This window comes from Equus caballus, chromosome 3 (genome assembly GCF_041296265.1).
Source record: "Equus caballus isolate H_3958 breed thoroughbred chromosome 3, TB-T2T, whole genome shotgun sequence".
NCBI classification, from domain to species: Eukaryota; Metazoa; Chordata; class Mammalia; order Perissodactyla; family Equidae; genus Equus; species Equus caballus.
The window spans coordinates 71837482-71863611 of record NC_091686.1 but is presented as its reverse complement, the minus strand read 5'-3'; the positions used below and the strand labels follow the sequence as shown (position 1 = coordinate 71863611).

At 35.4% G+C, this 26130-nt stretch overlaps 1 protein-coding gene across 3 annotated transcripts; it reads right to left on the bottom strand.

The window, feature by feature from the left end:
* Positions 1-13522: 13522 nt before the first annotated feature.
* LOC100066501 (UDP-glucuronosyltransferase 2B31) lies at positions 13523-25912 on the bottom strand. 3 transcript variants are annotated; one of them, XM_001501836.5, is made up of 6 exons: positions 25123-25912; positions 23355-23503; positions 20719-20850; positions 18349-18436; positions 17537-17756; positions 13523-14075 (listed from the first exon to the last, which is right to left on the bottom strand). In XM_001501836.5, exons 1-6 carry the CDS (start codon positions 25841-25843, stop codon positions 13799-13801), a joined length of 1587 nt encoding a protein of 528 aa, XP_001501886.4. In that variant the 5' UTR covers positions 25844-25912; the 3' UTR covers positions 13523-13798. The 3 variants fall into 3 exon arrangements, 2 of the variants coding, with proteins under 2 accessions (XP_001501886.4, XP_070118482.1); XR_011437100.1 differs by lacking the exon at positions 18349-18436 and having other exon boundaries at positions 25123-25907; XM_070262381.1 differs by lacking the exon at positions 20719-20850 and having other exon boundaries at positions 25123-25888.
* Between the last annotated feature and the right edge of the window lie 218 nt (positions 25913-26130).

The following is a 26130-nucleotide window of genomic DNA, read 5'->3' as shown; positions in this document are numbered from 1 at the left end:
GTACAAATTTTTAGGTAGTCATTAAAATTCTAGTGCAAAAAACAGAAGCAAATTACTAACGATCTGCATATTCATTTTGTTTTAACTATTTATTATACTAGCTCTCATCCTCCAGATTTATTATTAACATTTCTTCCTCATTGATATAGGAAGTGGGTTAGATACATCCTCTTGTTTCATAAGTTATTACTTCAACATTTTTTGATTTAAAACTCAGTGCAATCAGCTATTTGAGAGAATTATATAATTCTGATACTTGACAATTTATTAATACTTGTAAATAATTTCTGCTTAAAAAGTATGCTTGGCTTCTTTTAGATTACGAATTATTAATCACTACTTCCAAGAAAACATTTCAAGTGGTAACTTTTTTACATAAACCCAGTATTATCACTAAGGCTAGGTTTGAAAATTCTTTAAATGTAGAAAAGAAGAGCCCATTGGCACTTCATAAATAATAGTATAGCCATTGAAAACGATTGAATATCAGGATGATGCTAAAGTTTATTCAATTGACTGTTAAACACGTCAATGATGTGATACAATGCATTGCCAGCTTTCATTGATATGATTTCCTAAAGCCAAGCCACTTCTAAGCGTTGTACCAAAATTAGTGCAGATTTTGGAATTCCCAAGCCATCCTCATAAGCTAGACTTTAATTTACAAGTGGTTAAATTTTATTTGCTATGTGTGTGTCAAAGTAACTTCAGGTTTCCAGCAAATTAGCATAGGTGTTAAGGAGAAAGATATATCAGTTAGGAGACTAAAAAGTAGTTCACAAATACACAGAGACTGCAGGTACATTCTATATATTAGAAATAATTAACTACCGTATTTTATGGAGAAGGGGCATCTGAAAATTTTTTATGCTAGGCTTACTTCTGGCTGACTATTTTTGTATTTCCTTCTTCTTCAATCTGGAGGAGTTGTTATCTGATGAATTAGAGCAGAGTCCTTGCAGGGTCACATTTTATAAAGCACAGGGTCACCATAAGGGGTGGACCCACCTCCACCCTCTTCTGTCTTCCTGCTTGAGATTTTAGCAGGTTCAGTTCACAAAGGCAGGGTTTTCTCCTTTCTTTTCAGGTCAGTTCTTTCTTTCTCTAAATCATTGTGGTTGGATAGGTGCCAGGATGCAGCTTGTTGAGCCCTGGCCATCCTTTCTCTGAATAGGACCCTGAAAAGCACGTTGAATAGGCTTATTCCAAACTTCAAGGGAAGAAAAAGAGGCCTGGATTACCTGACAAGCCTAAACTGCATCATTCCTTTCAGACTATTATCAATTCCTTCTTAATGTTACTTTTAAAAGTTAACTGCTTTCTGAGAACATCTGTAGTGTGTACAGTGCTCTCAGGAATCCTGCAAGGAAAAGGAGCAAAGGACAGGGCAGAATTCGGTGATATCTGTATGTGCCCACAATACCATTATAATACCAAAACTTCACACTGCACCTCTTAAATATCTTTATTTCTGATCACAATGTTAATGCCAAAGTTATCATCAGTTTGAACACCCTCTGTACCACTCTAGCTCCTGCAGTGCATATTTTGTTTTAAACTGACACCTAAAGTAAATTGGAGCTGACGTAATAGTTTACCTTTCATAGAGGAAATTTCTGCAATCAGGCCTTTTACAAAATTTAACAGACTCTTAAGAAGTCCTCCACTATAAGGTGCTTTATCTAACCTTTTGAGGACTCTGGCAAGGGCTGATGCAATCACATTGGCTCTTTCTTCTGTCATGTGACTGACTATTGACGCCAGAGTAAGAACCACAATACCATTTTCTCCGGAACTCTGGACAAACTCTTCCATTTCTTATGTAGAAAGATTTGTTCCACCATTAAAGAGCAACAACATAGCAAACACAATTGAAAGGATTGCTAGAAACAACTAAGAAGAGAAAATCATCTATCAGGAATTATTAGAGCAGTGGATTCTTTTTTAAATCGTGGTAAAATATTAATAACATAAAATTTACCATCTTAACCATTCTTAAGTATACAGTTCAGTAGCATTAAGTAAATTCACTTTGCTGGGTCACCAATCTCCAGAACTTTTTCATCTTGCAAAATTGGAACTCGATATATTATACAATAATTCTCCATTTTCCACTTCACCTGTCCTGGCAACCATCATTCTACTTTCTGTTTCTACGAATTTGTCTCATCTAGATACCTCATATAACTGGAATCAAACAATATTTGTCTTTTTGTGAGTGGCTCATTTTACTTAGCATAATGTCTTTAAGTTTCATTATGTTGTAGAATGTGTTAGAATTTCCTTCTATTTTAAGGTTGAGTAATATTCCATTGTATATATAAACCACATTTTGCTTATTGATTCATCCATCTATACACACTGGGTTGCTTCCACCTTTTGGCTCTCGTGAATAGTGCTACTATGAAGATAGGTGTGCAACTATCTTATAATGATTTTAATTTCAATTCTTTTGGATATATACCTGTAAGTAGAATTGTTGGACCAAGTGGCAATTTATTTTTAATATTTTGAGGAACCTCCATTTCTTTTTCATCAGTGGCTGTTTATAACAGACCTAATCCCTCCTTTCCTTCGGTAGTATCCAGTTGATACGAAATTGATTTCTTTTATTATGTATATTTGTGTAAAAGTGTTTTTGTGTCTCTGTGTGTCTGTGTGTATACGTAAGCAAAAAATGAGATAGAACCAGTACATGGTAAACAATATTATATCTATATTCTTTACTTACAACGTTATTAATTGCTGCTAAAGATTTCTGAAGGGATACCAGACAGCAGGGTCTTAACTCACCTTGAATTCTTTACTGTCGTAGTTCTACTAAAACATTTGTTTTTATTCCAGGCAGGTTTTCTGGAGAATTGTTTTTGTTTAGTCATTAGCATTTTATTTCTCTATGAGCACTAAGAAGAAGATTTTTATGACTGGGATGACTTTATATCTTTTTTCACTCAGCTATATAATACATTATATCTAACTTAAACTTAATCAGTATTTCCCAAGCTGTTTTCCTAAATCACTCTTCAAAGGCTAGAGGTTAAGAATCACTGTTATTCATGAGTCTGGTATTCGTATTTGGGATTTCCATGAACTAGCCCTATGATTCCCACTTATAATCCAGAAATATACTTGTATACAAGACATTTCTGACTTGTTTATGTATGACACCTTTTGCCCTGAAATCATATTGTAAAGGGGATGTCCTAGTGGAATGTGCTAGGTGTAACTGGCTGTGAGGGGCCTTCATCATCGCCTCCCTGAGTACCCCAGGGAGCAGCTGCCCCACAGAGGGAGAGGTACAGCAGGCGTCCTGCAGCAGAGAGCCGATCACCTCCTTTAGGAGCTCAGGTCAAACTATATAAAGTTTCTGGTGAATCTGTATTTACCTGAAATTGTTTTAGAATTATTCTGATTTGTAGTCCCAGATATTTGACAATTAAAAAAATTATTACTTTCTGTACTAGAGTAATTTCTCATTGCTCAGTGTACTCTCTTACCAAAAAAAACAAATGCAGAGGAGCCACAAGTTTCCTGAATATCTCACCAGAACTGCACATTCAACTTTTTTTTGGTCCTTCTGTTTTAACTTCATTATTTGTTCCTTTCTCTCTGAAAATTAATGACTTAATCCTTCCAATATTATAAGTATACTATCTCATCCTAATTATTGTAAGCTTCTTTTCAAAGCTGTTTTTTACAGAATAAAGAAAAAAGGAATAAATTTCCAAACTTTTATCTTACAGACTCTACATTGTCCAGAGAATTCTCCTAAAGTATAATTCCACTCTGATGACATTAGTTTCATATGAAGGTCACTGTACTTTCTTATGACTAACATTGTGCATCCTGGTAATCTGTGCAAGTCCAGTAACCTTTAGCACCACTAATGGTACCTCTGTTCAATGTTTTGCCTCATTAGCACTCTGCCAATAGCCTCCTTCAACCATGCTGTGGAAGATGGATCCCTAGACTACTACAGTAATAAAACTTCTTTATAGCTTAATCACTCAGTTGGACAGGTTGTCTTCATTCTGTGACGTCCTTACAACAATAACACATACTCATTGAAAGAACATTTGGAAAAATGTGAAAAATAATCGAAAAGGAAGTAACATTCACCCCTACTCTTTATCCGGGTATATTCCTCGTGTGAAAGCTTTATGCATTTTTGCATATCTTGATTATTTGTCTCTGTATAATTTCATATGAGTATACTATGAGGTCAAAGACTATAAGCTTTTGTAAGGATTTTGTTGCAATTTGTCCAATGAAATTTCTTAAAAGGAAAATACAGAAATTACCTGTGATTCTAATAGCTAATGGAAAGCAAGTAGTTTGGGGGAACAATTTCCGTTCTGTTATAAACAATAAGGACAGTCTTCACAGTCATTGACTTGATTTCAAATCTTGTTTCTGCAACTTAGTAACAACAGCTGCTATTACCAATTATTATGATTATGCTGCTATTCATTCTTCTCCTTCTCCTCTTTTTTCACTCCTACTGGCATTGCCATTTTCCCTTGATGTGAAGGAGGACTTCTTTCAAGAACAGATTTAGATTGAATAGAACTTTAACTTATCTTACCTCACCCTTTACCCTTGTGAATGTTTTCGTGAGCCTAAACAATTTGCAATCGAAAGAGATATTAACCCTTGACTAAGATGTAATTTTTATGGTGCTTCAAATCAAGTGGTAGACAAAAAAAGATCTCTTAGTAGATCATTTAATAATTCATTAAAGAATGCTTGCTTTCTATTTATGTCTCAAAGGTATGATGTCAGTTTAAAACATATAGATTCTTTCTTTCTCTCGTAAGAAATATCATCCTATATACTAACAGAATTATTTTTAATTTTATACTATTTATAATTTTAAACTATGGGCAATTTTCCAATCCAAGTGGTAGAAATTATGTGGTTTTTATTAAGTATGCAGAATTTGTGGTCCTCAATATATATGCAGTGTACATTCTTTCTTTGATTTTTGTGACAGGCAGCTATGATGTTGAGAACCATGTGCCCTGAGGGCTCTTTACTGAGATTTCATACAGGCTTGATGTGTGGCAGAACACACTTGCTCTAATAAGCAAATTTCTTTTACGCTTTGGATGTTAAACACTGGGTCTCAAATGAGGAGTTGTTTAAATTCTGTAGTGAAGGCAAGTAAGTGTTGGGTTTCACTGCAGATATTGCTGGGGTGCACATTCGTATTGTTGAGGAACAGTCTTCCCTTAATGCTAGAATACTGATGAAGAGCCTCCACCCTCAGAAAATATTTAGCATTCCCATTTGCTCATCTGATTGCCAGATTATACATTTACTTTTAAGTACTGCACAGGATATCTGTTCTCTGTGACTTTGCTAGAAAATACAGTCTTGAATCCACCAGCAAACAGTTCTTATGAGATGAGAAATCATATCAAAATCAGCTGACACATACTAAGTATTAATAATATCTATGATAGTAACAAAAATAATGATAAAAACAACGCTTACTATTACATCTGTATCACCAACAATATGCCAGAGACATTTTAAGCATTTTATATGTATTAAGTAATTTTTTCCACTGAATAGAAATAGGAGGTTGATATAATTTTAAGTGTAGTCATATCTTTAATGTCTAGTTTTCCATCATATGTTGTCGAAACTCTTGCAACAGCCTCCTAAATGATCCCCCCCTTCCACTCTTTTCCCTCTGCAGCCCAATACAGTGACTGCAATTGAGAACTTTTTAAAAAGGAAATCTGATCATTGTCTCCCTTTTCTCCTTTTCATTGGCTCCCTCATGCTCTTACTAGATGCTTCAACATCCTTATAATTATTTTTCTCTAACTTACTTCTCCAGCATCATCTGCTTCTTTACTCAGCCTCTTCCCACTAGACTAAACCTAGAATTCTTGGCAACTTGTTATTACTCTACCTGCTTAACTTTGTGTCTGTCTCTCTCCCCAGCCCTTCCTCTTATTACTGCACATCCTTCAGGTCCCCCTTAATTATCAATGACTCTGAGGTCCTGCAGGATGTTCTCTAGCTTGTAGTCTTTCCTTATTATAATACTTTTCATGCAATTTTTGTTACTTGTTGCTATTCTACCATTCCAAGTTGAATGTTATATGTGTATTTGTGGAGATCATTTCTGCACTGTTTCTCTGCATATCCAACACTATCCTTGGACTATCCTATGAATATTTTTTGAATGAATGATGGATACTTTCTTATATGTTGAATAATAAGGACTTAATTTAACTGGCCCATTCCAAAAGTCTTCAAAGTATAGTACTTTAGTCTGTATGATAATGAAATTCGGATAATTGCAATGGCATTGAAATATTTAAGTTTGTAATTGACGGGTCACTTTACCCATCTTCCCATATCTCTCTCATTGTGATCAGCAGTCTAAATAAAGAACACAGATATTTTCCTACTGGAAATGCCAAGTAAACTAGGCAAAACAAACAGGAATAGGTTACCTTAGGCAGAGGTTTGGCAGGTTTGAAATGGAGTCCTCCAACAAATTCAAAATGTGGTAAGAGTGGGCGAGGAAATTCAAAATCCCAATAGATTCGAGTAAGCCACATTTCAGCTTTACTCATTAGCTCAGATAATGAAGTGGGTCTTCCTGAAGGGAAAAAAAAGCAAACAGGTAGAGGAAATGAGAACACTGTAATGTGAATATACCAGGTGATTTTCTGAAAGGAGCTTGGAATAATGCAGCCATTGGTGTTTAAAACTGTCTGTGGTGTGAAAATATAAATCTATATACATATGTATGTGTGTGTATATTTATACATGTTTTATATATGTTTTTATATATATATGAGAAAGTATAAGAGACTTCATCTCTAACATCACATCAGTTCTTTCAAAATCATAAACAATTATTAAACATGAGCCATTGAAGAATTAAGCATACATTTATTTACTCTGTAAATCTGCAAAAGTAACAAATGCAAACGTAAACAATGATTTCAGCTGCTCAGTCAGTGAACCCTACCATGCCCATGGAAACACCTTTCCCTAGAGAGCTCATTCCAATTTCTACAACTTAGCAAGCTGTTCCCTTGATCCTAGATTTTCCAAGTAAACTGTGAGGTTTTTGAGAGTTTGGCTACTCCTACACTTGGTTTATATTAAGAACTTCATAATATTTTCATTTAAATAAATATATTTACAAAAAAAAGCTGCAAAGTTTTCATAGCATATGGAAATAGATGTGCTAACCCTTAATTTTGGCTCATTTTATCTTTAATGGAGAATCACTGTTTTTAAAAATATAGACTAATAACGTGTGTGTTCACCCTTCAACAAGACTTTTGGCCTTTAAGACAGATGATTTGTAAGTACTTAGTGGAGGAATGTGTAGTCATTAGAAATTCAAATTATAGATTTTTCTGTCTGTCATAGAGCCATTATATCTTTCAATTGTGAAGGAATATTTCAGGTATTATGGCAAAATAGTGTACTTTTAAATGAATCTGAACTATACAAGGGGAAAGACCTTCCTCAGTGCTCCATAGATGGTTGCACTACGCAATCTACATAACCCTAATAAATGTAATCTCCTCTGCTCTCAGTGTCCACCTGGATGGAGGAATTTAGTGAAATTTATGATGCCTTTTATTGAAGTTGAAAAATATTACAGAAGAATTGATGTATAGGATGAATAGGCAGAGTACAGAGGATCTTTAGGGCAATGAAATTACTCCATTTGATACTATAATGGTGGATGCATGACATCACAGCTTTGTCTAAACTCAGAATGTACATCATCAAGAGAGAACTCCAATATAAAATACAGACTTTGGATGATAATGATGTGTCAATATAGTTTCATCAATTGTAACAAATGTACTCCTTTGGTAGGGGATGTTGATGTTAGGGGAAACAACGCATAGGAGGGGCAGGGCATTAGCGGTAAATCTCTACTCAATATTGCTGTGGACCTAAAACTCCTCTATGAAATAAAGCCTATTAAAAACAAACAAAAAAAGAATCATGGATATATGATTGCTTAAAGAACTCTTCGCTGCTTCAGTTTGTGATTTTTGCCTTCCTAGAGTGTCCTGTACTAGTAATGGACAATGCAGTTCTAACTGATGCTGTAATTTAAGCATTTCCATAATATTTGTGAAGTTGGGAGATGATTTAATATTTTAATTTCACCGTTTCACTTATAAAACAGTTCATATTTATACAAACTCACCTTACAAGGCACTAGGAAAGTTAGGACTGCAAGCCACCAAATAAAAACATGGCTTAGCTAGTACTTCACTGTAAAATTGATCCCACTTCTTGTCATTAAATGTTTGGAACTGAAAGTCAAAATAAAGCACATATATCATATTTTTTACCCTCTCTATGAATGTCATTTGATCACTTAATTCTGACATAACAGCAGGTACATAGGACGGTGGGAGTGGAAGTCCTCTGCTATACTTTTCAATTTTATGTCCTAGAGAGAAGCAGAGACTGTACACCAAACGTATTTTCAGTAGCTCAGCCAGCAGCTCACCAGAGGGTCCAATGGCATCTGCGAGAATGAGATCAAACCTTGATTCTTGTAGTTTTGTTATGTTTTCTGTTGAAAATGACATCTTTGCACATATTTTCCAGACAATCAGAACTTTCCTCAAAGATTTCTTGCAAAAGTGAAAAACATGTCTAAAATGTTACTTTTGGCAGATCATATGTCCATTTATTGATCAGTCGCATTATCAAAACCTCAAAATCTTCTTTAGTTAAAGTTGTAGGATAAATCCCAAATTTAATAGCAGATGGTTTGTTGGGATCAACGAGAATGAAAGCTGAAGATGTCAGAACACTCACTTCATGACCTCTCTGGACAAGTTCATCCAGGATTGTCTTCATATTGATCCAATGGCTGTGTTCTGTGGGCCACACTAGCACCTTTCCTGCACTCCCGGGGCTAAAGTAACAACTCAGCTGTAGCAGCAGCAGAACTGAAATCCATTCCATAGACATCCTGGTGGAAAGCAATGCTTCTTTTCAATTGTTGTTCCTTTTTTCCATTGGTCATGCTCATATCCAAGGAGAGATCAGTCAGGAAGTTAAAATATAACTCCTATACCTCAAAGAAAATAGATTATATAAACAGTCAGAGCATTTTTACGGCAAGTGGAAAATGTAAAAGATAGGTGACCTGGTGACCTCTAGTTTATACAAATGTGTTTACTATCTGTATTATGATTATAAGTACTATCATTCAGCTATTAGTCAGTGATCTTGCATGTGCAAGTCACTTGCATTATAGAATATATCTTAGAATAGTAACGAGAACAATGGCAATTGAGAGGCAGGGTTGTCTTTAGTCTTCTTCACTCCTGACACCGAGATAAAGCTATCACACAGTGAATCAGAATTTCTTGGATATGATGGTTAAGGGGATTTTTCATTTTTTTGTTTTGTTATTTTTTATACAAACTTTGTTGATATGTAATTCACATACCATACAATTGCCGAATTTAAAGTGTCTAATTCAATAGTTCACAGTATGTTTGCAGAATTGTGCAACCACCATGATAATCAATTTAAGAACATTTTCATCACTCCCCCCAAAAAACGCTTGCCCTTTAGATGTGACTCCCTAATATTTGAATGTCTCAAGCCCTAGCCAAGTATTAATCTAGCTTCTCTTTCTACAGATGTGCCTATCCTGAGCATTTACTGTAGGTGGACTCATGCAACATGTGGTATTCTGTGAGTGACCTCTTTCACTTAGCATCATATTTTAAAGGTTCATCCAGGTTGTAACACGTATCAGGGTTTCGTTCCTTTTTATTGCCAAATTATATTCCATAGTATGGATACACCACTTTTTCTTTATTCATCCGTGAGTTGATGAACATTTGGTTTCTTCCCAATTTTTGGCTTTTATGAATAGTATTGTTTATTAACATTCATGTAAAATGTTTTCACGGACATATTTTCCTTTCTCTTCCATATATACCTAGAAATGGAATTATTTGGTCATATTGTAACTATATTTGATCTACAAGGATATGGCATACTGTTTTCCAACATAGTCTCACCATTTCCCATTCCTGCCAGCAAGGTATGATGGTTCCAATTTCTCCATATCCTTGCCACCACTTGTTATTGTTTGTGTCTTTGGTGTCTTTTAGCCATGCCTGTGGAACTGAAGTCATACCTCACTGTGGTTTTGAGTTACCTTTGCCAGATACCTAATGATGTTAAGCACCTTTTCATATGCTTGTTGACCACTTGTATATCTTCTTTAGAGAAAAGTCTATTCAGAGCCTTTGTTGACTTTAAAAATTGTATTATTCATCCCATTATTTAATTGTGAGTTTTTTTCTGATAGTCTTTGGATAGAAATACTTTAGGAGATATATGATTTGCAAGTATATTCTCCTATTCTGTGGGCTGTGTTTTCACTTTATTCTATCAGAACAAAAGTTTTAAATTTCTCTATTTTAAGTTGGTTGTTTGTACTCTAAGAAATTATTAACTGAAAAATCATTGCCAAATCCCAGATCACAAAGTTTTGCCCTTATGTTTCTTCTTAAGAAACTTATAGTTCTACCCTTACATTTAGGTTTTCGACCCATTTTTAGTAATTTTTGCCTATGGTTTGAGGTAAGCAATCCAACTTCATTCTTTTACATGTGGATAATCAGTTTTTCCAGAAGCATTTATTTGAAAATGTCTGTTCCCTTGCCAGAAATCAATTGGCCATCCATGTCTGAGAATATTTCTGGTTTCTAAAATCTATTCTATTGATCTACATGCTTATCTGTATGCCTGTTTCACACTCTCTTGATTACTGTAGTTTGTAGTTGGCTTTGAAATCAGTTAGTGTAATTCCCCTCATCAAGTTTTTGTTCAAGCTTGTTTGACTATTTTTAGTTCCTTTTAATATCTATATGAATTTTAGGGTTATTTATCAATTCATGCAAGGAAGTCTGCTGAGATTTTAATAGAGATTGTGTTGAATCTGTACATTAATTTGTAATGAATTGTCATTACAACAATATTGTGTTAAATCTGTGAATATAAGATGTCTTTCCTTTTATTTAGAAATTTTTAAGCATCTTTCCATAATGTTCTGTAGTTTCCACAGTATAAGTATTGTACTTTTCTTGTTAAATTTTTTCCTAAGTATTTTACTCTTTTTAAGATATTGTAGTGAAATTCTTAATTTTATTTTCGGTTGTTCATTGCAATTGTATATTTTCTAGTGAGTTTCCAACGATTTTTCTCTATGTGAGATCACGTGATCTGCTGATAGTTTTACCCCTTCCTTTCCAATGTGGATTTCTTTTTTATGTTCTTCTCTAATTGTCTTCAATGAATCTCCAATAAAATGTTGAATAGAAATTTTGAAAGTGGACCTCCTCATCTTGCTCCACATCTTAGAAAGAAAGCATTTAGTCTTTTACCATTAAGTCTAATGTTGTAAGGGTTTTTCATAGATTCGGGTTTTTCGTAGATGCCTTTTATCCATTTGATGAAGTTTCCCTTTATTCCTAGTTTACTGAGAATTTTTATCATGAAAGGTATTGGATTTTGTCAAATGATTTTTCTGTATTTATTGAGATGATTATGCAATTTTTTTCTTCATTCTGTTGGCCCAAAACACCTTGGGCTGCCATGCCAGTGCCTCCTCATGGAGCACTTGGAGGGCCAGGTTGCTCCTTTCTACTAGCGCATAGCCACAAGGCCAAGGCGGCTACACGAGCTGCCACCATGCCCACCACAGCCCACGACCAGTATGGACGCGATCTACAGGCACAGCTGTCCAGGCACGGCCAGCGCAGGCAGGACTTTCTGCCGGCTCTGCATATAATCTCATCTGCGGACAGAGCGGCCTTCCTGGGCAGGGTGACACCACAACCAGCTGCTGTGGCTCTTGCTCCTCCAGAAGAGCCACGGCCAGCCTCTGCTTCAGGAAGCTCAGCTCCTCCTCTTGCTGGGCCATTTCAGCCTGCAAAGCCATGACTTCCTCCCTGGCAGAAATGGTGGCCTCTGTCCTCTCAGATTCTTTTGTTTGATACATATTTGGGGGGGGGGGGGCGATTTATGGTCTGAATTTATATTCTCCCAGAGTCAGTGCCTTTTGCGATCATTTGTATGTTAGTGACCATTTTTACTCTAGTGAGTTGCCTGTTCACATGCTGAATCTGTTTTCACATTGGACTGTTTTCAGTTTGTTGTTTGTGATATTTCTCCCTGTACAATGATTACCAGCCTTTACAGGTTACGTGTGATACAGGATAGATTTGAGGAAAATTAAGCCTATATGCATGATTTAGTAATATTATCTACCATGGCACTATTTAATTTCCATAAAAGTGTGTCAATTATCTAGATGAGTAGTATGGAAATATCTTTGGTGAACTCTTCCTGTAGATCTCCTAGCTTCAGAGTTTTACTGTGTTTTTAAAATAAATTCATGCCTGATGCTGGAGAATATTTGTTGTGAGACTTTGACGATGGACTTCTTGACCAGTAAAGATAGGTATGTATCTGTCTCATGGTCTGCTTGGGTCCTAAAGTGATTCCCTGATGTGTATGTTTCAGGAAGGCCTTGTGCAACCTTGTGGTTTGATTTACATATTCTCAAAAAGTTACGTAATTTTTGTATTCTTTGCCTTGTTGTTGATTCTGATCAGTCATAGTGTGGCTAGGCCTAAAAGAAATTGGTGATTGTATTCTCTTTTTGTCATGCCAAAGGATTTAATGTTTCCATGTTAGGTTAATGAGGTTGTTGAAACAATAGGCTTCTGAGGAAAGAGAGAAGGAATGAGGCATGCTGATCTAGTGTGGTTATATAGAATAAGAATCTTGTTTCAAACTGCCTTCAACAAACACATTGAATTGCTCACCATATCGGTAAGTAACTGAGTGATGTTATGCCTTGTTTGGAAGAGTGGACATATATCTAGAAATATATCTATGCATATCTATAGATATATGTACACATACATTTGGAGAGAATGAAAATTCCAGAATTCCTTTAGAGTACAGGTTCTGTATTATCAAACCTTCAATCGGGACCTTGCATCTTCTATCAAAGGCTAAAATGACAGTTAAAGCAACCAGGTGAAACTTTTTAAAGGGCTATGAGGTAAGGAGAATAAGCTAGTGAAACCAAAGTCTTTCTAATAGCTCAGTTGTATAATAGGAAGCAGATAGCAGTTGTTGTATTTCTAAATCCATGTATTTCCACTGGATATGGAGTTAAACTGGATGAAGGCAAACATCTTGCCATGTCTTTAGGCAAGGAGTGATGCTGAGGCTGGATGCACAGTAAACGCCAAGCAGCATTATTCGTCTCTTAAAGGAAATAGAAGGGTGAATCATTTTATGCAGTTCTAACCATTGAGTAGTTCTTGATCCAAAGATAAAATTACAAAATCTGCACCAATATCAAGTGAAAATATCCTGAGTATTTGCACAATAATGTTGATATTGTGAATACACTGCTTAATGCTCTTGTGTCCGTATGTAAAGTTTGAAAGACAATTAAGTTCAACAATTTTCTTTTGGCACAACTTTGTATTAGAATAATAAATGTTAATATACCCATATAGTTTTATTTTTGTTTAATTTTTGCCTCTTCTTCTCTTTGGGAGGACATATTTCTAACTGTTAAACAGGTAGCAAAACACTTGAAAACAAATTTTGATCTGAGAAGCTAAATTTTGAAAGGTTGTTTCGTCTTAAGAGGAAGGGATCTTTACATCACAACGTCTTGCTGGAATTAACTGCGGGAGTCCCCTCTATGAGGCATCCCACCTTCAGTCAGATACAATTACTCCCTTTTTTCCTTCTTTCCTGTTTTAGCAAACTTCCAGCAACAAAGCAGACATTTTATGATGACAAATACAGTGGTTGCCACACAGGCCAGCAGGAACCCAGTCACATCCAAAGAGTGGTACTGAAACCAGGTGAGGTCGTGGGAGGCTGGCCGCAGGTGTTTGGCTCCTTTGTGGCGCATGACAAACTCGATCCAGAAGACTGCTCGATCTAAAGGCTTCATTGGTTGATCATGTTGAATTCTTGATAATTTCATAGCATTGTCTTTGTATCTAAAGGAGGAACACAAAGATAGCAACAGTGAAAGGACGTTCATTTGCTTAAGCATATCATTCCCATGAAAGGTTTTTGGAGTGCCATACCTAAGTTTCAAAATAAATGTCATAGTATTGCAGAAATGTGTTTTTAGTGGAGTCTTCATCGCAGTTTGGTTTTTAAATTGGGATTTTCTGATGACTAATATTTTCAAAATTGAAGATGAACATAAGGTGGGAAAGTTAAATCCTTTCTAACAGAGGTAAATTATAGGAGCCATTCTAAGGGCTGTAAGCCAGATGAATGCCATTTTAGGATGGTGCTCTTGAAGTTTCCAAAGAGGAATTGGTTCGTTGAGCTGTGTTCCCATCTTAGCACCTTTGCAATTTCTGCCCCTTCTGTGCCTCTCCTGGAGCACTCTTCCCTGCAACACCCCAAAGCTTGCTTCTAACTCCTGATGGAGGCTTTGACTTCGCTGTCACATCTCAGAGAGCCTTTTCCTTGCCACCCTAATAGCAGCCCTAGGCATTTCTTCTATATTTTTAATTTTTTTCTATTTGATTTCTAGATTTCTAAATACATTTTGTAAAATACAGAAGAAAAACGCATATATCCTAAGTGAAGAGCTCAAAATTTCATAATCAGCTAGAAAATCATCCTGAAGTGGATATTAAATATACCTACCACCTACGTATCGGTATCGGACACCACAAGCTACTAGAAGCTCCCCATTCTCCGGACCTTTTCACTCACTAATCCTTTCTACAAATTAACTGCTATCATTATTTTTAACATCATAGATTTGTTTTTCTGGTTTGTATATTGACATCAGATAGTAGTATTCATTTGTTTTGTCCTTTCTGCAGCAGTTGGTGAATTCCATTGCTGTATTGTATCCAATGTCTGACAATACCACAGATTATCTCTTCATAATGATCCACGGACATGTGGATTGTTAATAATATTTTGGCCATTTCTACTAATGCTGATGCAAATATTGTTTTAATTGTCTTTTGGTTGGCATATTTATACATTTCTGTTGCGTATTTCCTAGAAGGGAATCGCTGAGAAGATGGTGCATGAATGATTATAATTTCTTTTTTGGTTCTAAATTACTTAGAAATGTATTGCTTAATATTCAAAATTTAGTGATTGTCTTTAGTTCTTGTTTTTCATCATTTCTAACTTAATTCTTGTCTGGCCAGATAATATGCCCTTTATAAGTTGAAAATTTTCAAATAGTAAGGCTAAGTTTTGCCCCAGCATGCATGGTCCGTACCATTAATTATTCTATATGCTGTTGAAAAACGTGTTTTCACCATCGCTTTATATATATGTGTATATATATATATAATATAATGTATATATCAAATAGGTTGCTTTTTAAAATTAGATTCTTCAAACATTTTATGTACTTATTTATTTTGTAATCTTTTAGAATATTATAGAAAAAAGTCTTCAAAAACATCCTATTCGGACTATAGATTTGTGTACTTTAAAAATTTTCTATTTTTTTATTGTGGTAACATTCGTTATAACATTATATAAATTTCAGACGTCCATCATTATATATTTTGATTTCTGTGTAGATTACATCACGTTCACCACCCAAAGACTAATTACAATCCATCACCACACACATGCCTAATCGCCCCTTTCGCCCTCCTCCCTCCCCACTTCCCCTCTGGTAACCAGCAATCTAATGGCTGTTTCTATGTGTGTGTTTGTCGTTGTTTTTATCATGGACTTATGAGTGAGATCATACATTATTTGACTTTCTCCCCTTGAGTTATTTCACTTAGCATAATGCCCTCAAGGTTTATCCATGTTGTCACGAATGGCTAGAATTCACCTTTTCTTATGGCTGGCTAGTAATCCGTTCTGTATATCTATGACATCTTCTTTATCCGTTCATCCCTTGATGGGCACCTAAGTTGCTTCAAAGTCTTGGCTATTGTGAATAATGCTGCAATGAACATAGGGGTTCCTATACCTTTATGCTTTCATGTTTTCATATTCATTGGATAATTACCCAACGGTGGAATAGCTGTATCATATGGTAGATTTATTTTTACTTTTAATTTCTGCTGCTTCCACCTCAAACAGGACTGTCCCTTGTTGTGGGCATTCTTTGTATGCAGTTTTCAGTTCTCTCTCAGTGGTAATTTTTCCAAAAATAGTTGTAACTTTGTTGTATTTGTGCGAGGAGATGAGTTCAGTGTCCACTTATGCCACCGTCTTGACACCCTCCCCACCTATTTTTGCTTTTTGTCTACTTTTACTTTGTTTATTTGGAGGATTTATTAGCAGGTGTTACAAATTAGTAATTTGTGTTGTTTTGAAGGATTAACCTATTTATCATTATGAAGTATTTATTTTTTATTTTAATATTGTTTCTGGTCTACTGTGTCTGGTATTAGTTTACTTTACATGTTTCTATAGTTATTTTTTAAAAAGGTCTTTTCTTATCTTTGTACTTACAATTTTCCTGTACTCTTCTATTTAAGCATGACTTGTAAATAGTATATAAAGTTATTTTTTAAAATCCATTTTGAGAATTTTTGTCTTTAAATCATTTACTCTGTTTAGAATTGCTGTACGTAGTGTTATGTTTATATATTTTGACGCAAAATCATATAAAGCAATATTCATAATAGCCAAATGTGGAACAACCAAAATATCCATGAACTTATGAATGGGTAAATAAAAATATGTTATGTCCTTATCATAGAATATTACTCAGAATTATAAACCTACAACAGGGAAGGAGGTCAAAAACATCAGCCTATCTGAATGAAGCCAGTGGCAAAAGACTATATAATGTATGATTTCATGCATATGAAATGTCCAGAAGGACTGATCCACAGAGATAGAAAGTTGATTAATGGTTACTTGGGCAGGGGGGAATGGGAAGTAACTTGTAAGGAACGTCACATTTCTTTCTGTGGTGATAAAAATATCTTAAATTTATAATATTGTGATGGATTTAGAGCACTGTAAACATACTACACATATTTCAATTTTATAATTTTAATGAATTTTATAGTATGTAAATTATATCTCATTATAAAATCTGCTAAAACAATAAAAATAAAATAAATTTTTGAGATAAAGAGATTTACAGTTTCAGAGATGTTAGTTACTGAGTTGAAAGAATTTATGATATTTTCTTCATCATTCTTTCCTGCTCAGGTTCTAACATATTTTAAAAAATGTGTCCTTCTTACAAATACCTATGTAGCTTTCCATTATTTGAGGAGAAAATTGTTGCCTCAGTTCATTACCTATTAAATCTATGGAGTTAAGAAGCAAGTTTGAAATAAATGTAAGTCTGGGTGAAAATAAAGTACATTTTAGAATGGTTAAATCATGTTAATAATTTCAAAATTAGCCTCTTAAAACTGAGATGAAACTCATACTCATCATTGGGAAAAGAATCTATCTATAAATACTACTTATTAAAAATTGTGATACTTACGATGGGTCATTTATGACCGTCTTCAATGCGTTGAGCAAATCTGAACTTGTCATTGTGTCGAAGTCCAGTCTTACAGCTGCTCCCTTGGTCTTCATGTGAGCAACATTATCAGGTTGATCCGCAAACAAAGGAATGCCCACCATAGGGATCCCATGGTAGATCGCCTCATAGATGCCGTTGGCTCCACCATGAGTTAGAAAGGCTTTGGTTTTTGGATGACCTAGGATTGGGTGCATTTTGGCAAACTATTAGTATAGCTCTTAGAATAAAATGAGAGTAGGGCAATATAAGACACTGAAAGAGGCATTGTATTCTAAATAACAGATTATTATACACATGAAACTACAGTAAAATGTCTTTCAGAGCTTAGAGGAAGAAACACCTAAATGTGCTGTCGAGATAAGTGAAGGCTATAGAGAAGATCAGCGTACGACCTGAGACGTGAAAAATAAACACAAGATTGCTGGGTGGACAAGATTGAAAGAGAACATGCTGGATAAAAAATTAATAGGTCAGGAAAAAATCGGGGAGGGGCTATATTAGAATATATTCTCTTAATGAAATACTGAAGTGACTCAGTCTGGGAAGTATCATGTCAAGACAGCAGGAAGTTGATGGTGGTGGCACAAGAATCAGAAGAAGGAAAGGTTACACTTATCATTTCTCCCTCCGACTGGGAAATAAATATAAGACAGTTAATTTTTAATTTCCAGATTTTCAATAATAAATTTCGAATAAATTTTTTTCCTGCTGAACTATTATGATCTGGTTGGAGTTGTTCTTATTTGAATGTTCGTTTTCCAGAATCTTACCAAGAAGATCATTCTGGGGAATCCACTTATAAAGCCGCGTATTTGGCCCTAAGGTGTCTGGTTTCTTGCCATCATATCTCCATATAACCTGTTACAGTAAAGAAAATGCCTGATTCCATGAGTCAAACTTGTAAGATATAGAATGGCAGAATATAAATAGATTAAGAGGCCTCTAGTTAAACCTGTTCATTGTGACACATGAAGAAATGAGGGAAAGAAATGCTAAGTAATGAGAACCAGTAAACACTGATCTAACAGGAATTCTCATCCTCCATGCACTTATTTTACATTCAATCACCTATGATTGCAATCATGATGTTTCTCACTTGGATTAGACAAATGAGATTTTCAATAACAAATTCAAGCACATAAACATTTTTTAGGCAGTCATTTTAATTTTAGTCTAAAAAAATTGCAAATTGCGAATAATCTGCTAATTTATTTTAACTATTTATTATACTAGCTCTCAGCTTCCAAATTTAATATTAGTCTGTTTATTTCTTTTTGTGTGTTGGGAGAAGTGACTTATATCCACTTGTTCTGCAAGTTATATTACTAGAGTTTTACATCTTTTGATTTGCCAAATGGGAATTGTGTGCAATCATCTAATTGTAAGAACAAAGTAATTCTTATTATTAACAATTTAGTTTTAATAACAAATAATTTCTGCTTGGTAAGTACATTTAGCTCCTTTGAAATTACTAATTATCAATATTACTACTTCCAAGAAAAAATTCACGTGGTAAGTTTTTTGCAAAACTCCAGAGTATTATCACTATTGCCAGGCTTGAGAATTCTTTAAATGTAGAAAAAAAGAGCCTCTTAGTACTTCATAAATAACAGTATAGCTCTTGAAAAGACCTGAATATCATGATGGTGCTAAATTTTAGTCAACTGCCTGTTAACACTTTAAGGATGCACTCCAAACTTGGACAGCATTGATTAATATGGTTTCTTATATCAAGCCATTTTCAAGTCAAGTACCAAAATTCGTTACAGATTTTGAAATTGCTAAACAATCCTCATAAGATGGATTCTAAATTACCAGTGGTTAACATCTATTTGCTAAGTGAGTATTAAAGCAACTTCAGTTCTCAGCAATCAGCATAGGTGATAAGCAGAAAGCTATACCATTTAGGAAAATCAAAAGTAGTTCACAAATACACAGAGACTCCAGGTAGATTCTATACATTAGAAATAATTTACTACCGTATTTTACTGACAAGAAACCATCTCAACCTTTCCTATGCTAGCCTGTCTTCTAATTGATTCCTTTTTAAATCCCCTTCTCCTTCTTCAAGTGAGAGAAGTTATTATTCAGATGGATTAGGAGCACGGTCCTTGCAGAGCCATATTTTGTGAAACACAGGGTCACCTTAAGGGCCGACCCACCTCCACCATTCCTTCTGTGTTTTCCTCTTTCAAACTTTAGCAGGGTCCAGTCCACTAGGGCAGCTTTTCAGTTTCTTTTTTTCTTGTTGTGTTTTTTTCTCTCTCTAAATTATCATGTCTGGATAGGTAGCTGGATGCAGGTTGGTGAGCCTTGGCCATCCTTCCTTTGTATAGCACCCTGAAGAGCACATTGAACAGGGTTTTCTGAAATTGAGGGGAAGTAAAAGAGGCCTGGGTTACCTGGCAAGCCTAAACTGCAGGATGCCTTTCAGATTGTTATCACTTCTTGCTTAATGTTACTGTTAAAATTTATCTCCTTTCTTTCTTTCTTCTCTTTTTTTTTGCTCAGGAAGACTAGTGCTGAGCCAATATCTGTGCCAATCTTCAGCTATTTTGTATGTCAGTCACTACCACATCATGGCTGATGAGTGATGAGTAGTGTATGTCTGTACCCAGGATCCAAACCCATGGACCCGGGCCACTGAAGCTGATCGCTCCGAACTTAACCACTATGCCAGGGTCCAGCCCCTAACCCCTTTATGAGAATATCTGTAGCATGTATTGTGCCCTCAGGAATCCTGCACGGAAAAGGAGCAAATGACAGGGAAAAATTTGATGATATGGCATCATTCTACCATTATAATATCATGATACCATTATTATATGATTATTCTCATTATTATATCATCATAATATTACCACAATGTCATTATATTACCAAACCTGCACTCCATCTGTTAAGCATATGTCAATCTGATCCAAATGTTAATGTCAAAATTATCTGTCTATCAAAACACCATCTGTACTGTTGGCAACTGCCATGTATACTTTTGCGTTTAAACTCATTTTTGAGATATGTTGAATCTATCATAATACATTGTAGTTTACCTCTCATGAAGGAAATTTATGTAATCGGATCCTTTTCAAAATTTAACAGATACATTAAATCGTTGTCCACTATAAGGTACTTTATCTAACCTTTTGTGGAATCTGGGCAAAGGCTGATGCAATCACATTGGCTCTTTCTTCTGTCATGTTGCTGACCATTGACCCCAGAGTAAACACCACAATACCGTTTTCTCCGGAGCTCTGGGCAAACTCTTCCATTTCCTGTGAAGAAGTAATTTGCTCCATCACTAAAGAACACCAGCATAGCAAACAGTATTGAAAGGATTGCTGCAAACAACTAAGCAGAGAAAATCATAAATTATCAGGAATTACTAGAGTAGTTCCTGTTTATTTTTAATTGTGGTAAAATATACATAACATAAAATTTATCATCTTAACTATTCCTAAATGTACACTTCAGTAGTATGTACATTCTCATTGCTATGTAACCAACCTCCAGAACGCTTCACCTTGCAAATTGACACTATACCCATTTTGCAATAATGACCTGGCAACTATCATTCTACTTCCTGTTTCTATGAATTTGAACCTAGATGATTTATATAAGTGAATCATATGGTATTTATCATTTCGTGAGTGCCTCATTTCACCTAGAAAAATGTCCGCAAATTTCAGCCATGTTGGAGCACGTGTTAGAGTTTCCTTCAGTTTTAAGGCTGAGTTATCGTCCATTGTGTGTAAATAGATTATTTTGTTTATTAATTCTTCTGTAGATCAACACTTTTGTTGCTTCAGCGTTTTGGCTCTTGTGAAAAGCGTTGCTATGAAGATAAGTATGCATATATCTCGGTTTGATCCTAATGCCAATTGCGTTTGATGAATACCCAGAAGTGGAATCGATGGACCTTATGGTAATTCTATTTTTGATTTTTTAAGGAACCTCCATTCTATTTTACTTAGTGACTGTTTACAATAGATCTAATCCCTTAGTTACTTTGGAATGATTCAATAGATCTGAGATTAATTTCCTTTATTATGTAAATTTTTGCAAATATGTGTGTGTGTGTCTGTGCCTGTGTGTAAGAAAGAAGTGAAATAGAGCCAGTACACAGTAGTGCAGAAGAAATGCTCTTAGACAGTATTATACCTAGTCTCTTCATTTACACTGTCATTAATTACTAATATGGATTCTTGGAAGGCGGCCACACAGCAGAGCTTGACTCACCTTTGATTCTTTATTCTTCTAGTTCTACTAAACCACTTGTGTTTATACCAGGCAGCTCTTCTGGAGGAATATTTTAGTTTAGTCATTAGTATTTTCTTTCGCCGACTATGAGCACTATGAAAATTTTGTTATGATTGGGATGCCTTTACATATTTTTTTTCTCAGCTCTATAATAATTTATACCTCACCTTAACCATTGTCAGTATTTCCTGAGCTCCCCATAAATCACCCTTAAAGGCTGAAGAATTGCTGATGAGTAATTTCACACTCATCAGACACGTGAGTCTGATACTACTGTTTGGAGTTTCCATGAAATCTCCCTAAGATTCCTATTTGTAATCCAGAAATATACATGTATATTACTTGAGTGACCATATTTCTGGTTTGTTTATGTATGACACCTTTTGCCCTGAAAGCATATTGTAAAAAGGATGCCCTAGTCGAATATGTTATCTGTAACTGACAGTGATTGGCCCTCATCACCTCCTTGAGGTCTCCAGGGAGCAGCTGGCCCACAGTGGGAGAGATACAGCAGGCTTTCTGCAGCAGAGAGCTGGTCACCGTCTTGCTTGCAATTGTTTCTGAATTATTCTGATTTGTATTCCCACTATAAAATCCATGTATTACTTTCAGAACTGGAATATTCCTTATGGCTCAGTATACTCTTATACCCAAAAAACAACTGTAGAAGAGCCAAAAATTTCCTGGCTATCTTGTCACAACTGCATATTCATCCTTTGTTTTTCTCCAGTCCTTCTGTTTTGAAATTCATTATTAGTTCTTTTCTCTGTGGAAATTAATGACAGAACCTTTCCAATATAAAGAGTATACTTTCTGATTCGAGTCAATGTTGTTCTATGATGCCCACTGGATGCCCTTTAGCGCTGTGGTCTTTCCTTGTTATAATACTTTTTACACAGCTGTTATTACATGCTCATATCCTATGTTTCCAAGTAGAATGTTAAGTGTTTGTGTAGAAAAATTGTGTCTACACTGCTTCTCTGCATATCCAGCATATCTCTGAACTATGCTAGTCACTTTAAGAATATTCTTTGAGGGTCAGCTGTGGTGGCCTAGTGGTTAAGTTTGGTGCACTCCACTCTGGTGGTCTGGGCATGGTTCCCAGGCACGAACCTACACCACTCAAGTTGTCAGTGGCCCTGCTGTGGTGGCAAATCACATGCAAAAAGGGGAAGATTGGCAGCAGATGTTAGCTCAGGGCAAATCTTCTTCAGCCAGAAAAAACAAAAACAAGAATACCTTTGAATGAGTGACTGATACTTTCCTATGTGTTGAATAATGAGGCCTTAATTTAACTGACCCTATTCCTAAAGCCTTCCAGGGATAATACTTTATTCTTCAATGATAATGAAACTCAGAGTCTTGTAATGGTATTGAAATATATGAGTTTCCAATTTGTAGGTCCCTTTACGCAGCTTCCCATATCTCTCACTGTAATCAAACATTCTAAATAAAGAACACAGAATAATTTCTATTGCGAATGCAAAGTAAACCAACCACACAAACAGAAGTACGTCACCTTAGGCAGGGATTTGGCAGGTTTGCAGTGATATCCTCCAATAAATTGAAAATGTGGTAAGAATGGGCGAGGAAATTCAAAATCCCAATAGGTTCGAACGAGCCACATTTCAGCTTTCCTCATTAACTCATATAATTTAGTGGCTCTTCCTGAAGGGAAAAAAGCAAATAAAAGTAAGGAAATGAGTGTTTTGTAATGTGAATATATCAGGTAGTTTTCTGAAAAGAGCTTGGAATAACAGACTCAAAGATGTTTAAAAGTTTCTGTGGTTTCACAATAGTATTATGTGTGTGTCTACATATAATATATATGTTTTATATATGTTGTTTATATATATACTGCAATGCATAAGAGACTTTCATCTCTAACATCACGTCAGTGCATTCACAAACATAAACAATTATTAGACCTAAGACACCAAAGAATTAAACATGCATTTGTTTACTCTGTATGGCTGCAAAAGTTAATTGACACAAATGTAAACAGTGATTTCAACTGCTCAATCAGTTCTCCCTACCATACCCATGGAGACATGTTTCCCTGAAGTGCTCCATCTTGTTTCTACAATTTAGCAAGCTATTCCCTTAATCCTAGATTTTCCAAGTAAACTAAGGTTTTGAAAATATGGTTGCTCTGGTATTTGGCTCACGTAAGCGGCTTAATAATATTTGCATATTAAATAAATGTCCTTGCAAAAAATAGCTGGAAAGTTTTCATAAAGTATGGAAATAGATGTGCTCACCATGAATTGTGGCTCATTTTATCTTTAATGGAGAGACATTGTTTTTAAACAATATGGACTAGTCACTTGTACGTCCACCTTTCGACAAAATTCTGGGCCTTCGAAGCAGATATTTTGTCAGTACTTAGTGCAGGAATGTGTAATCATTAGAATCTCTAATAATAGTTTCACATGTTTGAGATAGAGCCATTATGTCTTTCATTTGTGAAGGACTCCTTCAGGTAATATGGCAGAAAATGTTTTTTAAATGAATCCTAACTACATAAGGGGAACAATTTCTCAATGCTCCACCCACTATTGTGCTAAAAATATATTGCTCCTCACTCTATATGTCGGTTTTGATCAAGATATTTGGTAAAATTTCCAATGACTTTTATTGAAGATGAAAAAAACATATAGTAAAGTTGATGTGTAGGATGATTAGGCAGAGCACAGAGCATTTTTAGGGCAGTGAAACTAGGTTTGTGATATTCTAATGATGGACAGGTGACAAAATAATTTTGTCCAAACTCCAAGAATGTACATCACCAAGATAGAACCCTAATATAAAATATGGACTTTAGGTGATAACGGTGTGTCAATATCGTTTCATCAACTGTAACAAATGTACTTCTTCTGTGGGGGATGTTGATAATAGGGGAGGCAATGCATGGAAGGGAGCAAGGCATATATGAAAAATCTCTACTCAGTATTGCTCCAGACTGAAAACACCTCTATGAAATAAAGCCTCTTACAAGCAAACAAATACGCAAGGATTGACCTGCAATTGCTTAACAAACTCCTCAGTGCTTTAACTTTTAGTTTATGATTTCTTGGAGGGTCCTGTACTAGGAATGGACCGTGGGATTCTAACTGACCCTATAATTTAAGCATTTCCATAATATTTGTGAGTTTGAGAGATCATTTTCTACTTTTCTTTCAACATTTCACTTATAAAAGACAAATTCTTCTGACTTTATACAAACTCACTTTTCAAGGCGCTAGGAGAATTAAGACTTCAAGCTACCACCTAAAAACATGACTTACCTAGTACTTCAGTGTAAAACTGATCCCACTTCTTCTCATTAAATGTTTGGAACCAAAAGTCAAAATAAATCACATATATCATATTTTTTACCCTCTCCATGAATGTCATTTGATCACTTAATTCTGACATAACAACAGGTACATAAGACGGTGGGAATGGAAGTCCTCCACCATACTTTTCAATTGTATGGCCTGGAGAGAAGCGGAGACTGTACACTAACGGTATTTGCAGTAGCTCAGCCAGCAGCTCACTACACAGTCCTACGGCATCTGCAAAAATTAAATCAAACTTTGATTCTTGTAATTTTCTTATAAGTTTCTTGTTCAAAACTGCATCGTTACAGAGCTTTAGAGCATTATCAAAAAATTGCCAAATGATTTCTTGCATTAGTGTAAAATGTGTCCAAAATGAATCTTTTGGCAGACGTGTCCATGTATCAACCAGTGTTTTGAACATAACCTCATAATCATGTTTTGTTAAAGATGCAGGATAAATCTCAAATTTAATAGCAGATGGTTTGTTTGGATCCACAAGAATCGAAGCTGAAGCTGTCAGAACAGTCACTTCATGACCTCTCTGGACAAGTTCATCCAGGATTGTCTTCATATTGATCCAATGGCTGTATTCTGTGGGCCACACCAGCACCTTTCCAGCACTCCCAGGGCTAAAGTAACAACTCAGTTGTAGCAACAGCAGAAGTGGAATCCATTTCAGAGACATCTTGGTGGAACACAATGCTTCCTTTCAAATTGCTGATCTCTTGTACCATTGCTCAGGCTTATATTCAAGGAGAAATCAATCAGGAAGTTAAAATATAACTCCTACAGCTCAAAGTAAATAGATGACCTGGACATTCAGAGAATTTGGATAGCAAGTGTAAAAAGCAAAAGGTTGATGACTTTGTTTGTGTACATGTGTTTCGTATATGTTTTAAGGGTAAAAGTGCTGTCATCTACTAAGTGGCGATGCCCTTGTATGTGTAAGTCAACTGTATTTGGAAGACTGTT

What these genes read in the sequence shown, in the direction of transcription:
- LOC100066501 (XM_001501836.5), bottom strand. Translation starts at nt 25,843, where the DNA reads ATGTCTCTGAAATGGATTCCACTTCTGCTGTTGCTACAACTGAGTTGT. An exon ending in TTGCCCAGATTCCACAAAAG is followed by an intron (nt 18,437 to 20,718) that starts GTTAGATAAAGT and finishes TTACTGTAACAG; the next exon opens with GTTATATGGAGATATGATGG. An exon ending in TCCCCAGAATGATCTTCTTG is followed by an intron (nt 17,757 to 18,348) that starts GTAAGATTCTGG and finishes ACCCAATCCTAG; the next exon opens with GTCATCCAAAAACCAAAGCC.